The 18,586-nt window shown below is 46.4% G+C and overlaps 1 protein-coding gene across 2 annotated transcripts in view; it reads right to left on the minus strand.

The window, feature by feature from the left end:
• LRMDA (leucine rich melanocyte differentiation associated) overlaps positions 1-18,586 on the minus strand; it is a 941,975-nt gene that overhangs the window by 698,167 nt on the left and 225,222 nt on the right. Inside the window, exon 3 of one of the 2 annotated variants that reach the window (XM_077345968.1) lies at positions 3,391-3,436. The exons of the other annotated variant lie outside the window; for it this stretch is intronic. Within the exon in view, the coding sequence (XP_077202083.1) occupies positions 3,391-3,419 (29 nt within the window). The 5' untranslated portion in view covers positions 3,420-3,436. The remainder of the gene's footprint in view (positions 1-3,390; positions 3,437-18,586) is intronic. 2 annotated transcript variants of the gene reach the window in all.

Consider the following 18,586-nt stretch of genomic DNA (forward strand, 5'->3'; position numbering starts at 1 on the left):
TACTGCGGCTCCCACAACTGGCATCAACCCTCATGCGACTTGATTGCCCAGCCTTGTCAGATGTCCCAGTTTGCCTCCTTGATGGTCTACATTAATGTCCAAGTTTCTTCACATGACAAAGACATCCCCATCTCCTTGCAAAAGCACTTGGAAATATCCAAGAACGTTCAGGGTTTGAACACCCTATAGAAATGTTTCATAAATTGTGTGTTGGGACATGGGTCAGACCTCCCTAATGGCTGGCCCTGTCCTTCTGGTTGCTCTTGTTCATTGTTGCTGTTATAATAATTATTGTTTATTAAATTTCTAGATCACCATCCCAGAATGCCTCATATTTTGGAAACCAAGACCTGACCCTGGAGACAGTATCTTCCATGCCGTATATTTGTTGGTTGTTTTCCTTCACTGCATATACAGCTTGATCAAGTAAAATGTATTCTGGTGGTTACTCGAGTGAGCATCTTAGACTCTTAGGGGGGACTGGAGGGAGGGATGGAGAAGGAGCGGGTGGTCAGAGGCTGGAACGCCACTTCTGGATGCAATACCTTTTGCTTGGGATTTCTGCTGTGGGCAGCTGTGCCCTTCATGCGATGTTTGTTGGTGTTTCAAAACCATCTGATTAGTCACTCTAGAACAGCCTTTCTCAACTTTCTCAACTGACAAATTCTTCAGGCTTTGAAAAAGCCCAGAAGTGGCTCAATGAAGCAGAATATGGTTGGGAAGCAGAGCTGTGGACATGCTTTCCCAGGGCCGCTCCCCTCCCCACCCCCTCTAGGTCCATCATTGGCCACTTTGGGATGGGGGGGGGGGAGATTAACGTGACCATATATGGTCATAAAGGTAAAGATAAAGGTATCCCCTGTGCAGGCACCAGGTCATGTCTGACCCTTGGGGTGACGCCCTCTAGCGTTTTCATGGCAGACTTAATATGGGGTGGTTTGCCAGTGCCTTCCCCAGTCATTACAGTTTACCCCCCCCCCCCCCGCAAGCTGGGTACTCATTTTACCGACCTCGGAAGGATGGAAAGCTGAGTCAACCTTGAGCCGGCTGCTGGGATCAAATTCCCAGCCTCATGGGCAGACAGCTTCAGACAGCATTTCTGCTGCCTTACCACTCTGCACCACAAGAGGCTCTTATATATGGTCATAAAGGTAAAGGTATCCCCTGTGCAAGCACCGAGTCATGTCTGACCCTTGGGTGACGCCCTCTAGCGTTTTCATAGCAGACTCAATACGGGGTGGTTTGCCAGTGCCTTCCCCAGTCATTACCATTTACCCCCCAGCAAGCAAGCTGGGTACTCATTTTACCGACCTCGGAAGGATGGAAGGCTGAGTTGACCTTGAGCCGGGTGCTGGGATCGAACTCCCAGCCTCATGGGCAAAGCTTTCAGACGGCTGCCTTACCACTCTGCGCCACAAGAGGCTCCGTTATATATGGTCATATCACCTGATAAATGTTTAACACATTATATATATATATATATATATCTCAAGAAACCCTTCCAGGGCCGTCAAGAAACCCCTACTTCAGAAAATGGGATACCAGCTGGATGATGCCAAGGTCATAATTAGCCAAGGTCACAGGACAACAAAAAACCTTGGGTCACCCTAGCACAGAGGTGGGCAAACTGTGTCCCTCCAGATGCCTATGGACTACAATTCCCATGATCCCTTGCCAGCGAATGCTGGCAGGGGATCATGGGAATTGTAGTCCATGGGCATCTGGAGGGCCACAGTTTGCCCACCCCTGCCCTAGCAGGTATATTGGAACATGTGGGTCACCTTATTGAAAAATTTTGAGCCTGTCGTTTGTGGGATTCTGACTCAACACTTTTCTTCCTCTCCACACAATTTCTTCAATTTCAAGATGCTTTGCACTCAGTCTGTACATTACCTGGATCACTTTTATCTTCTGCCCAGATATTTCTGCCCATTTAGTTTATGGCATGGTTTGAGTAATTTACTTTGTTGCTAAACCACCCTTCTTTCCCATGTGCTTCCAGCTATTTGCATTGTGAATAATGGCTTTTAATACAATAGAGACAATGTGGGCACGGGGGAGGGGGGGGTTAAGTCAATTCAAATCCCAAACCATGCAGAATACTAAAGATTCTTAAAAGATATCTTCCATAACATTCAGACAAAAGAAATCTACAAGAGCATAAGTGATCCCCTTATACTACCCTTTGCAAGGATAAAGGCCAAGACGACGGACAACCTGTATTCTGTGCTATTACTTCAGAAGGCTGTTGTAAGATCTCGGTGTAACCATTGCCCACTGGTGCAGGCACAGGAAATTGGATGACCAACACAGCTCACAAACACACACACAGGAACACACACACACACACACACACCTGAAGGGCATAACAGTCTTGTACTCCACATTCCTGAATCACTGATCGCCCAGAGCACTGAATAATTAATATGTTTTGCATGCATACGCACAACACAGGGAGAGAGAGAGACAGAGTTCCCCCGCACGGCTTACACAGTTCCTCCCAACCAAAACAAATTACTTGCAGAGCTGGGAAACTCTATTACACAAGATACATTGTCAAAATTTTTAAAGCACTCTGTATTTCCATGCATACTATGAAAAATTAATAGTATAAGCAATATATTGCCCAGGAAAGTGTTACAAACAGTGGCTATGATTCACAAGCATGTTTCTTAAAAAAAAACAAAAAAAACAAGACCCAAAAACAAAAACCTGGAGCACTGAGTCATAAGAACAATATTCAATATATTTGGCATAACTCATACAGGAAAAGATAAACTGTACATTGTTACACTATTTCAGAGAGTGGAGCGAAATAATCAGTACCCATTACTCTATTTCAGCCAGTTTAGTATAGCGTTCTCTCTCTCTCTCTCTCTCTCTCTCTCTCTCTCTCTCTCTCTCTCTCTCTCTCTCAAAAGCTAGGATTCAAATGGGTAGCTGTGTTGGTCTGCAGTAGCACAATAAAATCTGAGTCCAGTAGCACCTTTAAGACCAACAAAGATTTATTCAGGGTGTGAGCTTTCGAGTGCAAGCACTCGAAAGCTCACGCCCTGAATAAATCTTTGTTGGTCTTAAAGGTGCTACTGGACTGAGATTTTATTATTGCAGAAGCTAAGTAACCTATACAGATTTAATATGGGAGCAAACATAGATTGAGGATCAACCTCAAGTCAATTTAAGGCGCACATCTTTTAGTGTGAGAATACCCACCTTACAAAGAAAGCACATTTGTGCAATGGATGATCAAGACAACAGGCGCACTCAAAACACCAGCTTCAACCATGATCTATGGCTGTTTATTTCAAAAGCCAAGGTTTCAAACCAGCTGGCAATGTGTGAATCTTAAATCCGTGCGGCGAAACAATCTTGATTTAATGCCATAATCACCTTGAACGTTCTACATCAAAACGGACCATTGAAATGTGCGAGTAATCTGGATTTAAACAAAAAAAAAGAGAAGCAGATTAAGTACTATTATTGGTCGTTGCAAAGTAACAGTAATTGGAGCAGATTAATTCAGTCGGGGGGGGGGTACCGAAACGACGATCGTGGGAAAGAAAGGTAGTCTTTAAAAAACAAAAACGCTGTGCAACCTTATTGCAAATGATCCAGCGCTCGGTTTGAATGGAGTGGATGCGTTTGAAGCTGGACAAAAATAAATAAATGTGGAGCTGAAATTTAGTCGAAGCTCAGTCCTCTTCCCGTATTTTTTTTTTTTTTTTTTTAGGGGAACCTGCTGAAAAATCCTCCTGTATTCTGTTAGCAGTAAGTAAATTGCTTGCGGGCTCCGACTGCCTGAATCCTTTAGCAGGCAATCCTTCTCTGTCATTCATTCTGTTTGTCTGTGTTAAATTCCCCCTCTGCCCTCATCCATCCTCCCATCCACTTCCCAGCTCTGTCCATCCATCAATCCACACACTTTGTCAGGACTGACTTCATCCTGGCTCTCACAATCACATCCCAGCCATCCCCAGCCGCCACCAGGGAGCTCTCCGCCTCCCCTCCGCGCCTCCCGGATCTGCTGACGGAGGCCCTGACGCTTGTCGCCTTCCATTGCACAGGCAAGCGAAAAACCCTAATACGGGAGCTGATTTCTATCGTGCCGCTTTTCACCTTTTCCGTCGGAGGGGAATAAGCGAGGAGGAAGGGAGACACAAAGAGAGATGTTTGTTGGATTTTCTAAAACAATTCGTACTCTAGTCAGGTTGAGGTTCCATTCGTCTTCCCTCTGTGAAACATCAATAGAAATCACAGGGAGAAAATGTATCACTAATTAAGGGTTGATAAGCTCTATGTCAAGTGCAGTTTAGGAAAAGAAAGCACTGGAGCTTATCCAGTGGCTCCCCCCCGGCAGAATGGCTCACAGCACTCTTATAGTAATCGCACATGAAGACTCGGGATTCGGCGTAGGGCTCTGTACAAACAAATTACTCGGCGGAGGTTAACGGGAACACCCCACAGTTTAAAAAGAGGGGGCTAAGCAGACAGCTAAAAACGAAATGCACAGGCAACACAAGATTACTGGGAACGTACTCGTGGGCAAAACTTGTTTCTGCCCTGTGACTAGGCTGTAAACACATCTGAGTACATTTTTTTAGGAGGGGACGCACTTCTTGGAATTGCCTTTTTTATAAGCAGGTGAAGGGACACGTTGTGCGATGTTAAGAGTAGTAATGAGGCGTCTTTTATATTCCACTTTTCTTTTCCTTAAGAAGTCTCAATGCAACCTACAGCCGCCTTTCCCTTCCTCCCCCTGCAACGTTCGCCTCGTGGGGTAGGTGTGGCCGAGACAGTGCTGAGAGAACTGGGACTGGCCCAAGGTCACCCTGCAAGCTTCATCTGGAAGAGGAGTGAGAAATCAAGCCCAGCTGTCCAGATTAGAGTCTGCTAACAGCTGCACCACCCTGACTCTCCTCTCAACAGGCACCTTGTGGGGTAGGTGGGGCTGAGAGAGTCCCGAGAGAACTGGGACTAGCCTGAGCTTCCCCACCATGGGGAATCGAACTGACTTCTCCAGTTTGGAGTCCACCACTCTTAACCACAACACTACCCTTATATACCACTTCTCTTCAATCTTCCAAGCTGTATGTATGCATTCTGTGGTAGGAGGCAAAGAAAAGGAGCCAGTGGGAAAGGAAGCCAACACCTGGCATAGTCCAAAGTGCAAATCTAAGGGATGGGTCTGCTATGAACATGTATTTAAGAGAAGATACACAAAACTACCCAAACAATGGACAGGAGGAGGAGAGAGGGGAAAGAAAGAGAACCTCCCTCATGAATTACGAAGATGCAACTCTCATTTCTAATGATAGGGCATAAATGCCACACCCTCCATTCCTCCTACAGCCATTTCATTTGACAACGGCTGGTGGCCTGTAGGATTTTGGTTCCAACCATCTGTGATGTCATCACCTCAGATATACCATCATCATGTTCCTGGACACAAATGTCAAAATGAGACAGAAAAGCAGAAGGCTCAGGGAAGGGAGGAGAGGAAGAGGAAAACTGTCCTAAGAAGCAGCGTTCCAGGAAACTGCTGAGAAATGCTGACTAGCAGAGGTTCTTTTCAAACCACATCAATAAGAATACAAAATGAGGATTAGTCCTAATTACAGACAACTGCAATAAAATTGAATATTTGGGAAGATCTTCTCCCCGTCTCTTCTCATCTTCTCCTGTGCCTTTTGTCTTTCGCAGGGGTGGCCAAGCACTGGCTCTCCAGATGTCCATGGACTACAATTCCCATGCTGCTGGGAATTCTCATGGGAATTATAGTCCATGAATACCTGGAGTGCCACAGTTTGGCCACCCCTGGTCTATGGGGAGCCCCTCCCCCCCCCCCACAAATGCAGCCCAAGCTTCCTTCAGCCCACTCCCTCAACATTTAGTACTGAAATTTCCCCCATTTCTTTCTAAGCAATCTTTCAATTGGGTTGCACCTTCAGACCAGTAGCTGTGTACTTGTGGGGGGGGGAATACCCCCATTTTGTGCCCCCAAAACCAACTGTCGCAACCGTAAGGATGACGGAGGAGACCCAAAAAGCTGGGAAAGGAGGAAGCCTTCTCTGCTGTCCTACTATACACAGACATCTCTAATTAGACAGCAACAAAATTTTATTAATAGGCTGGACATTATGGAATGAGCTTGTTATAAATGGGTCCTGTCAAAGCCTTATTCAGCTACCAAATGAGTATTCTCAGTTCACTGCCCGCATCTGAAGCATCACCGCTGGTGCCGGATAACAAATGATTGCTATTAACCGTATTGTTAGTAATGATGGCTGAAAACAAACAAAAACCCATAAATAACAGTCTACAGAAAAATTAACCCATAAACTTGATAGATACCCAGCTGTGAAATAATAAATGACACTTTGGATCCAGCTGGGAGAAGCGAGTGGTTCTCCTTTTCTCCTCTGTCATTAACACATTTCCCGTGCTAAAAATTAGATTCTGATATATAATTATCAACGCTTCGAGATATTAATTCTGCTATCACTCCCTGTTTCTTTGCCGGCTGGATGTAATGTTATTCACAGATTACTCTGAGAAAACATATCAGACACTTAGCGGAGCAGTTCAAAGTGGCAAGCAGCTTTTTCTGGCAAGTGTCTCCAAGTAGTATTCCTTTAAAGCAGTGGTCCCCAACCTTTTTTCGGCTGGGGACCGGCAGGGCAACTGCCCCGCCTGCGCATGCGCCCTGCGCGGCCGAAATCGCGCATGCGCGGCACTTTCGCGCATGCACGCATGTGCGGCCTGGCCCTGATTCCCTCTCCCCCCCTCCCGCAGTAAGAAGCTTCCCGCAGTTTTTTACTGCGGGGGGGGGCAGGGAGAGGGAACCGCGGCCGCTGAACGCAGGTTGGGGACCACTGCTTTAAAGCAAAAAAAAAAAGGTGGGTGGGTGGGTGTGGAGGGAAGAGCGCCGGAGACACAAAACAAATTTCTCACATTAATTAACTCAAGTTTTCCATTGCAGCCAGAGAAACACGCCTCCCCTACATACTGTTAACTCAGCATATTCCCATCTGTCCTGATGAAAGCCGTGTTAAGAACAAGCAACTGACAAACGGTGATTTTGCTGGCTGCGCGTTGAAGGACACGTTGGCCAACTTCTTGGAGGGGCGGTCTCAGGTTGCACAACTCTCTTGTATAAGGTGACCAGATTGTCCCACTTTTGGAGGGACATCTGGGGGCACCTGGCAAATTGTACTTAGGTTGAAATTTAAAATATATATATTACAATACTATTTTTGCGTTCTATGCATTCTATGAAACTTTTTGTTGCTCCATGTAGACCAAATTTTTAATCAAGAACACCCCCCCCCCCCCCGGTCAATGGTGTCCTGCTTTACCAATGTTAAAATCTGGTCACCTTAGTCTTGTAGGCAAAAAAACCCACAAATGTGACAGAGATGGCTCCTCCCAATTACCTTGTTATTCCCAGTTGTGTGACAGACATGTGTCTATGTGTGCACACATATATGTAACTCCAGAATGAAAAAGGCTTTGTTGGGGGAAACAGGTGACTATTTTTCCTGAAATATTTTTCAATCAGAGAAAGAGCCAACCCAGTCAAGCAGTGTCAAAGCTAAATGGCACGTGTCTTAGCCAGGGCCGTAAGTTTTATGCAGAAGTGCGGACAACAAAATGCCAAGGTTTCCTTTATCCCAAAGCAGCCTACAAGATATTCGCGACATTCAACATGGTCTCCTACCTGTGACATGGTATGAGGAAGCACGATGCACAATGGGATCCCTTGAAGATTGTTAAATGCTTTTTTAAAGATTTGGCGCATGCTAAGAATCGCTAATTTAAAATCTTAGGAGAGTTTTGAAAAGGTAAACTGTCTTTTGGCTTGTTTCAACTAATTGGACTGAAATTTCTGTGAGGAAAAAGTCCAGATTCCATTCAAAAAGAAATGGCAAGTGATGGATTCATCTGCTCTCGTGCGCGACAGGGAGAGCCACGGTATACATTTTAGCAGCAAGCATTTGAAATATGTTTGTTACTAATTTAGGAAACGGCTTAATTGCTTTGTCAGGGTAAAAGAGATTTCTGTCTTTTTTCCCCTGTGATCACAGTATTATTTCTGCACGTAAAAAAACAGCAAACGAAAAAATGTCCTGCTGAAATCCCACCCCGGACGGAGAGAAGAGAGGCCTGCCTGGTTTTCTGCCTCCCGCTCTCTTCCCCCTCTCCCCGTCCGCAGCTTTCCAGCCCGGGCCGAGCGGTGCTGATGATTGAGCCGAACCGAAAGCCTCGTACATCCTAGCCGCTACATTCTCCTCAGTCTCCGGCACCCTATGATATTAAATAACCATAAAACTAGAAAGCCAAAATAACTAAATCACCTGGCAAGCCAATTTCTGAGAGTTAAACCACAAACCCGTAAAATGGTGGAGTGTGTTGAAATAATGTAAAGGAAACCCATAAATTCAAACTTTATGTTCTGTAAAGAACAAATATGAAAAAGGCATCAAAATAATGAAAGATTGTTTATGTATTCTGGCATGAAATGGGAATGTGTTATGAGAGACACAGCGCCGTGGCAGAGACGGATCGACAGAGCTGACAGTGTGCTATTCATCCCGCCCAACAGAGCAGACGTCCTGCTAGTGGCAGTCGACAGAGCAATAAATCACGCGTTCTCGATGCTGTACCTACAGCTTATTACATCCAAGATGACAAATAAATAATAATTCCTGTCACCGCGGCCCTTTGCTCAAGGATTGAGCCTGAAACCTTTTGCTCATCACTCCTGGTCTTAAGTGAAAACACCAGAACAAGGGAATTGAAGGCCATGGTTTACTGAGCTCATGAAACACAAAAGCCGAGCCGGGCAGAGAAGAAACGAAAGCTGAAGCAAGGGGAAGGGGAGGGGGGGGGGAAAGGTCAAGTAGCAAAGAAAGGATAAACATTTAAATAGCCCAACTTAGAAGGGGGCAGCATTTAGCACCAGAGCGGCGACACAAGGCCGAAAAATAAACTGCTGGGGCGGGAAGAGCCCAAAGCACCTGAAACCTCTGGGGAACAGCCATGGCTTGGTCTATTAGGTCCACGGCTCTACCAATGGTAACAAGTTCTGACAAATGTGCTCAGATTCCCATTTGGAAAGGGGCACAGTGGACGTTCCAGCATATTATCCTGTCTCTTCTGACGGGTGTTGACACAGGTGTTTCAGTGGGCTAGGCTCCCATTCGTTGGCCCAAAACACCACCTCCATAAACTTGACTACTGCCCTATTGTCCAACATTTAGGTCCATTGAGTCAACAGATCTGGGCAGATATTCTACATGCATGGCGTTGAATGTATGCTAGGAAGACTATCTTCTCCATTGTGGAATTTTCATGCCAGTGTCCGATTCTTCATGCTGAACTTTCCCCATTAAGTTTACGGAACTTTAAATCCCCCTATCACACTTGAAAGAGCCTCTTGTGGTGCAGGGTGGTAATGCAGCAGAAATGCTGTCTGAAGCTGCCTGCCCATGAGGCTGGGAGTTCGATCCCAGCAGCCGGCTCAAGGTTGACTCAGCCTTCCATCCTTCCGAGGTCGGTAAAATGAGTACCCAGCTTGCTGGGGGGTAAACGGTAATGACTGGGGAAGGCACTGGCAAACCACCCCGTATTGAGTCTGCCATGAAAACGCTGGAGGGTGTCACCCCAAGAGTCAGACATGACTCAGTGTTTGCACAGGGGATAACTTTACCTTTACCTTTATCACACTTGAAGAAATAAAGAATACGAGCAACAAAAATGACTGAGACTAAAAGGTTCACAAGCGACAACATACTAATAAAAAGGGGGCACATTTCGTACGTGCCCAGGTAGGACAATAAAACCAGAGTCCAGTAGCAGCTTTAAGACCATCAAAGATTTATGCAAGGCGTGAGATTTCAAGTGCAAGACTAAGAACTCCCTACATGACAGTGGGAATATATAGCAAAAATTAATTCTGTTACATTAGTAAACTGTGTCACACATCCAAATATGATAATTCTTTGCCAAAACAGCCAATCAGTCCCCTGGAATTCAGTTGCAGTTCACAAAAACCTAGGAGAAATAAAACTATGTCAGTGATCAAAGGTTCCCACCCCACCATTTGCTGTTTGCCCCATCTGTCACGATACAAGTGTGAAACATTCCTGTAAGGCAGTGGCCCCCAACCCCCGGTCCGGAGACCAGTATCAGTCCGTAGATCAGTCAGTACCGCAGCTCCTCCTTGTCCTCCTCCCCAGCTGTTGCCCTCTGCTGGCTCACCTTTGATGCTCTCCGGCGGCCACCATGGCTGGGGCTCCCCCTTGGTGAGGCACTGTGCAGCTGCTGCTAGGAAAGCAAGCGGAGCAGGGCCTCAGGTGGCAGTGGCGACATCCCTCGGCAAAAGACTACCCCCTGGGCCTCAGTAAAATTGTCAAGCATTGATCGGTCCCCGGTGATAAAAAGGTTGGAGACCACTGCTGTAAGGGACCAACACGGCTACCCATTTGAATCATGCCCAGGTAGAATCATTAGAAGGCAGCATGGTACAGCCTGGCCTCATCAGATCTCAAAAGCTGTGTAGGGTTTGATTCGGAAGGGAGACCATCGAAGAAGGCTCTGCACAGGAAGGCAATGGCCAAAATGGGCAACCACCTCTGTTTCTTGTATGCCTTGAAAGCTCCCTGCTGGGGGTGCCAATAGTCGGCTGCAACTTGACAGCAGTTTACACACACACACACACACACACACACACACACACAATTAAGATCAAGTCAATATGAGCCAAAAATGTGATACGACAGCTAGGGAGGCAATGCAATTATAGGCTGTATTGCTAGAAACATAGAATTCAGAACAAGGGAAGTTCTACGACCACTCTATTCCGCATTGGTTAGATCTCATGTGGAATTCTGTGTCCATTTCTGGGCTCTGCAGTTCAAGAAGGATAATGACAAGTTGGAACATGTTCAGAGAAGGGTGACTATGATGGCTGAGGGGATGGAGTCCATGCCTTACATGGAGAGGTTGAGAGAGCTGAGTTGTGTAAGGCCAGGGTTGACAGGATAGCTGCATTTAACTATGTGAAAGCTCGACATGTTGAAGAGGGGCCTACTTGTTTATTTCAGCTTTCTCCATCTTTGGAAATTTTTAAACAGAGGCTAGATAGCCATCTGACAGAGAGGCTGATTCTGTGAAGGCTCAAGGGGGTGGCAGGTTACAGGGGATGAGCAATTGGGATGTGAGTGTCCTGCATAGTACAGGGGGTTGGACTAGATGACCCATGAGGTCCCTTCTAACTCTATGATTCTATGAGACATGGACTAGGAACAATGATTCGAGGTCTTGTGTCTATGGGCATTTGGACACTGATGCTAATGAGGGCTTCTGCCAGCCAAGGAACTAACCAATCAAAGGAACCTGATCACTCTGCTAGAGCCAATCCAATTGCTCTGCTTAGGGCCAATTGGATTGCTCCATTTAGGGGCCAATCGGATTGCTCTGCTTAGAGCCAATCAGAGGCAGCAGCTGGCTGCCTGAAAGGTATAAAAGCACATGGGTTTACCTGTTTTTCTCTGTTCAGTAGTTGTAGTCTGTTGCTGGAGTTGCTAAATAAAAAGAGCTGTTCTGAACACTTGGAGTCTGTGATCACTGAAGCTGCAGACTTAATACTATAAATATGCTACTTCGGAGGGTCGTTGAGTCTATTATGTTTGAAGTTTTTAGGAGGAGGTTGGATGATTTTTAAGTCCCCAAGAGGGTGGAGGGCTGGACTGGATGGCCTTTTGGGCCCCTTCCAGCTTATGTGATTCTGATTCTAACCATGCTCACTGGCTCCAGCCTTCTTACCATGCCCAGCCTCTGTGCATCCAGGGTTTTCTCTGCACAAAGGCAATGTAACCACCTCTCAAGACACACAGAGCATCCACATAGGGCTTCATTGGTGCCTTCAGGCCAAACTAGACTTGATGGCGTCCCCCTTCCGAACTGAAGATGCCATCCTGTCCTGTTTGGCCCTCAAATGACTCTAAGAACAAACAAGCATCTTCAGTGTTTAAGGATAGAAGGTCTCTTAGATACCCCTCTGAAGTGGACTGGCCCACTGGGTCAGCCAGAGCCATTATGTGCTGGGAAAGGATTTTCTCAACCTGTACAGAAATAGGGCTGGGGAGTAGCCGGAGATTTGATGGATAGAGCCTGGGGAGGGTGGGAATTCAGAAGGCTTTAATGCCACAGATACCCCTTCCAAAGGGTCCATGTTCTCTGGGGGGACTGACTGCTGTCATCTGGAACCTTCTCCCAGAAGATATCCAGCTACCCACTGCCTGGAGGCTGGCACCTTGTGCAGCACAGACAGTTCAAGCTGCAGCCCAGAATCCATTTCTGATTTCCGCTGGGAAAGCAGTACAGGATGCGAATCAGCAAAACCTATCAAGGGAGCACAGCCAAGGTGAGAATGCTCTAGTCAAGCATTATTGTGCCTGTTCCAATAGCAAGAACTTGCTACATCTTGACAACAGCCTCCTGACTTTATTAGCCATGCGGAGTGCTGGAGATGTTTTTGTCTTCCGGGTCACACCACAACGCGTTTTGCTACTTTGCTCCATGTTCTTTGGAAGAACACAGAGGTCGAGGTGGTGATAGTCTCATACCTGCGGCTTCTCAGCAAGCAAGGGAGTTCCACACTTCCTTCCCGAAAGGGCTCACCTTGAAACACAGACCATCAACCTGGAAACGCACAGATATTCTTTTAAAAATGTATTTGTGTCTTTCACCCTCACTACCAAAATATGGTTGGGTGGGATGATGGGGTATCAAAATAGGAAATGCAGAATTGTCCTCTGTTTACGCCCTGCCCTGCCCAGGGTGCTCCAGGCTAGCCTGGTCTCATCAGATCTCAGAAACACAGCAGGGTCGGTTTGGGCTAGCGTTTGGATGGGAGACCTCCAAGGAAGCGCAGGGTTGCTGCGCAGAGTCTGCCCGGACCTGGGCTGGTTCTGCAGTTACTTCGTTTATTCCATTGTGGATCCTGCTAAATTCAGATTGATGTGAACTCGGATCTTCCTCTAATTGAAACAGAAAAGTGTTCTGCATGTGATTAGGGAAGCTCAGAAGGGGGGAGCCAAGTACAGAAGGAGCCTCTTTCTTTTCTTGAATGGGGGGGGGGGAATTGGAGGCAGCAGAGGAGGGGGAATAAATACCAGAGGCAAATCTCTTCCGAGAGAAGTTAGGGCTTCTGGGGCTTCTGCTTTAAGTGAAGCCTTGCAACCTGGGAACGAGGAAGCCTTTGAACTAATTCCATGGCCAATCAGGGCTTTTCTACAGCGTTGGAGGCTCAAGGCAGCAAGTTACTTCGGGGAAAAGCAGAGAGCTGCACCTTTACTCATGCCAGTTTTTCAAATATCGAGGGTTATATCCACTCCAGGATATTGTGGGGAAAAGGTAGGGTCACTCCAGATCAATCATGCTTGTTGCAGATGAAAAATTTTAATCGCTCAAAATCAAAATGGAAATCTCATTCAGTGGAGATCACAGGGATTGAATCGACCTGGGATTGGAGTAAAAGCTCTGTACAGATTCAGCCATGGATGGCTCCGCCTAGTCCATACCCATCAGATCTCTGAAATTAAGTGGGGTCAGCCCTGAGTTGTACTTGGATGAGAGACCACCAAGGAAGTCCAGGGTCACAGCGGCCAACAATGACCCACCACCTCTGAATTTCTCTTCCCTCGAAACCCCCATGTTGGATCACCATATGTCAACTGCAACTTGATGGCAAAAAATTAAGTCTGAATATGCATACCAAATTTCATACTTGTACCTCAGAAGTTATTTGATTCTGCTCTGGTTCGGCCTCACTGTGTCTAGTTTTGGGTGCCACAGTTGAAGAGGGATGTAGACAAACTGGAGTGTGTCCAGAGGAGGACAACAAAGATGGTGAGGGGTTTGGAGACCAAGACGTATGAGGAAAGGTTGAGGGAGTTTAATCTGTTTAGCCTGGAGAGGAGACGACTGAGAGGGGATCTGATCACCATCTTCAAGTATTTAAAAGGCTTCCATATAGAGAATGGAGCAGAGTTGTTCTCTCTTGCCCCAGAGGGACAGACCAGAACGAATGGGATGAAATTAATTCAAAAGAAATTCCGTCTAAACATCAGGAAGAAGTTCCCGACAGTTAGAGCGGTTTCTCAGTGGAACAGGCTTCCTCGGGAGGTGGTGGGATCTCCACCTTTGGAAACTTTTAAACAGAGGGTGGATAGCCATCCATGACAATTAAAAAGAAGACTGCATTTCATTCATCCCCATAATCCAACCCTACACCCCTCCGTAAAAAAAAATCATCTGGGAAATTAGATAGATTCTGTTTCTTTAAATGCGGTAAACTGCTATGCGCTGGCATTGCTGTGAATAGTACTTGAAAGAAATAATAATAATAATAATAATAATAATAATAATAATAATAATAATAATAATAATAATAATAATAATAATAATAATAATAATAATAATAATAATAATAGTGCTGGTGGGTTTTTTCACTCATAGTTTGATACCTACCTTTTATGAAAGAGGCTACTCTTTATGGGATTAAAAATAGCATACAAGAAAATAAAGTTATATCCCATGTCTCCTAGGCTCTATGATATATCACAGAGTATGCCTTCCAAAGCTGCTATATATCTGTACTTTGAAGATTACTTGTAATTCTGGGAGCTCTTATCTGGAGGCTGGTAACCATATTTGTCTCTTTCTTCACTAGTATGCTTAGGTATACTACGATAGTTAAAATTTTTACAAAATGGCACACAAAAGAGGAAGACAGCAGTGAAATGGGAAACCCTCCAAGACAGAGGTCCTGCGGCTGCATAGGAAGGGGTCAGAGTAGGAAACATACTTTCCCAGTCTGGCCAGGGTGCAGTTTAACATCTCGCCCCCTGCCAGGAATCCGGAGGTGACCCTCAACGCACCTGTATTGATAGAGGTGCAGGTCATGTGAATCTGGCGTTTTTCCACCTATGCCAGGTGTGGCTACTAGTGCCCTTTCTGTCCTGAGGGCACCACACTGATTCATAAAATGTCACCTCCAAAATTGACTTCTGTAACTTGCTCTACATGGGTCTTCCCCGGAAATCACAGCTGGTGCAGAGTGCAGCTGCTAGGGTTCCTCAATAGAACACCTTGGAGGGCCATATCCAGTACTGAGTCAGCTGCACTGGTTGCCAGATGCATCTCAGATCAAACAGTGGCCAAGTGCTTGAGCTCACCAGAGTTCTTCTCCAGGCTGGATGTTAAAAAAAAAAAAAATTAAGCGGGGGGAGAAGCAGATTTTTGGGGTCATGGCATTAACAATGTGATCTTGCAGACATTCTCTGTGGAATCAGAGGAGGGGAATTAAAAAATCATATGAGTAAAACCATGCCTCAAGATTGGATCACTTTCCAAGCACTTGGCAAACTGTTCTACATGGGAACTGTTTGCTAGCTCAGCATTTTCCAGCGTGTGATCCCAACCCAGAAGTGAGTCATGATGCCTGTGAGAGGGGCCCCTAGGGTTCTGGAATAGTATTGATTGGGGCCTGCTTTTGTTCAGTAGGTCAACATATCTAAAGGGGAACTACATCTGGGCAAACTATTAGGAAGTGAGGAGGTTCTGGCCTGATCATGGTCTCCTAGCCCTCCTCGTCTTGCCTAATCCTCTGGTCCCCAACCCCCAGTCCGAAGACTGGGACTGGTCCATGGATCAGTCAGTACCGGGCCACAGCTACTCCTCGTCCTCCTCCCCGGCTGCTGCCTCAGGGGCTGTCCTGCCACTCTGCCGCCAGCTCACCTTTGGTGCTCTCCAGCGGCTGCCATGGCTGGGGCTCATCTTCGGCATGGCACTGTGCAGCTGCTGTGGGCGGCAGGAAGTCAGGGGCACCAGCAAGAAAGCAAGTGGAGCAGCGGCTCAGGTGGCGTCAGCATTCCTCGGCAAAAGACTACCCCCCCCCCCCGGGCCTCAGTACAATTGTCAAGCGTTGACTGTGATTAAAAGGTTGAGGACCACTGCTCTAAGACACATCTCCAACATCACCAGTGCTGCTCAGGGTGCATTTCCTTGGGTGTATTAAAAACAACATCTTCATGGCTCTGGGACTCAGCCCTGACCCCAATTATATTACCTGATTATTGTATTTGTGCCATTCTATGAACAAGAAGGAAGGACTCCCTGGACAAGAGCCTAATGCTGGGAGTGATTGAGGGCAAAAGAAGAAGGGGATGACAGAAAATGAGGTGGCTGGATGGAGCCACTGAAGCAGTAGGTGCAAATTTAAATGGACTCTGGGGAATGGTAGAGGACAGGAAGGCCTGGAGGATCATTGTCCATGGGGTTGCGATGGGTCGAACATGACTTCGCACCTAACAACAACATGAACAAGAAATGAACAGGTATTTCCACAGGGCAGAGACTGTAAATGCTTCCTAATATGGAAGGTTCTGTGGGCAACACCAAACACATCAAAGATGTGTTCAAGTGGGTCGCCATGTTGGTCTGAAAGAACACGACAAAATTTGAGTCCACTAGCACCTTTAAGACCAACAAAGATTTATTCAAGGCGTGAGCTTTTGTGCGTATGCCTGCACACAAAAGCTCACCCCTTGAATGCATCTTTGTTGGCCATAAAGGTGCTACTGGATCCAAATGTTGTTGTATATCAAGGATGTGTACTTCTTCCCTCGTTTTTTTTTTGGTGGGAGGGGCGCATCAAGTCACAGCCAACTCATGGAAGAGGATGAACAGAAGTGGTTGCTTGACCATTCCGCACTCATAGGATAATGCTCTTTCGATGTGCTTTGGTAGCTGGATTTTCCTGTGCAGAATGGGAAAATCTACTTCTAAAGTGCATTGAAAGTGCATTATCTGTTGTGTGCAGAATAAGCCCTGGTCTAGCATATAGCGCAAGAGATACACTCTCAGCACAGAATTGTATACTAGCGAAGAGTGGTGACCCTAGGTACATATCATAGGAGGTGGTCTCCAAAAAGGATAAGATTTACATATATGGGTTGGAGCCATAATTTACATTCAACCACTCAGCTACACTTTATAAAAAGTTTAATATAGATATTTTATATAGAGTGTATTATCACAGTTCTGACCACTGAGGAAGACCCAGTAGGGTCGAAACGCGTTTGATCTTATGTGCTGTTAGTTCTGCATTGTTTTTATGAAGTTTTTATTCTGTTTTTAATTGTGCACTATAATAAATAATCAACATTTTTACATTATTTTATTGTACAGCTCAACTTCTGATTTCCTCCCTCCCTCCTTCTTTGGTGTCTCCCATCCAAGTACAAATCAGGATGGACTCTGCTTGGGGGGGGGGTGAAGTGCCATCAAGTCATAGTCGACTTCTGGTTACCCCACGAGGAGCTCTCAAGGCAAAAAAGAAGCAGAGATAGTTTGCCATTGCTGTTGTCTGCAGAGCCTTTCTCGGTGGTCTCCCACCCAGGTACCAACCCTGGTTAGTTTTTGAGATCAGATGAGACTGCGCTAATCTGGGCCAGCCAGGTCAAAGCATCCTTGTTGACCTTAGCCTAGGCCAATTCCGAGGACATCAATAGAGGCCAGGTTTACCATGCTTGGAGAGAAGAGGAGCAGACTGGGAGTCCAAACAGATCTAACCCATGGGCAAAATCCATTGAAAGGGTCTCTTAGGCACATCTTGTATCCTACACAATTCAAAGCCTTGTCCTTGGATGGTGGGTTTGTAGTATGAGATGGTAGAATGAGAACGTGGAATTCTGGACTGCATCAATTCAGAATGCATTTTGTAATGTTCTCCATGTATCAACACCTCCTTGCAAGTACTAGACTGGTGCACTGGGGAAAACTTCTTTCACTGAAACGGTACTTTACTGCAACCTTTTTATCACTGGGGTCAACACCGGTAAACACTTGACAATTTTACTGAGGCCCGGGCGGGGGTAGTCTTTTGCCAAGGGATGTCGCTACCGCCTGAGTCCCTGCTCCACTTGCTTTCCCGCCGTCCGCTGGGGGGCTCTGCATGTAGCAGCTGCACTATGCCACGCCGAGGAGGAGCCCCAGCCATGGTGGCCGCCAGAGAGCACAAAAGGTGAGCTGGCGGCAGAGTGGCAGGGCAGCCCCAAAGGCAGCAGCTGGGGAGGAGGACAAGGAGGAGTCGCGGACCGGTACCAACTGATCCGCGCACCGGCACCGGTCCCCGGACCGGGGGTTGGGGACCACTGCTTTACTGCATGCAAGGACCTGTTGGTGGTGGGGGGGGGGAGGAGTATCCCGAAATGTGGATCCCTCTACCTGCAGTGGTACAGTCCAGAGTTCTCTCCTTATCCAGTCCCCACAGTCCGAAAAATCGGAGCAAGAAAGGAAAAGGAGATGCTATTGCAGGGTTCTAGGACAAAGTACAAATATTATTTACACGATGGACACTCTTTAAAACAAAACACCCCAGCATATGCATTCGATTTTTCTGTTATTTACAGGGAAGACCCGAAAGCAGCAACACGCACATGGTACTTAATTACCATTGTAAAATATGTTTGGCTCTTTTGTCAAACACTCCATAACCCTGTTCTACATACACAAGATA

The sequence above is a fragment of the Paroedura picta genome, chromosome 7 (genome assembly GCF_049243985.1).
Source record: "Paroedura picta isolate Pp20150507F chromosome 7, Ppicta_v3.0, whole genome shotgun sequence".
In the NCBI taxonomy this organism is placed as follows: domain Eukaryota; kingdom Metazoa; phylum Chordata; class Lepidosauria; order Squamata; family Gekkonidae; genus Paroedura; species Paroedura picta.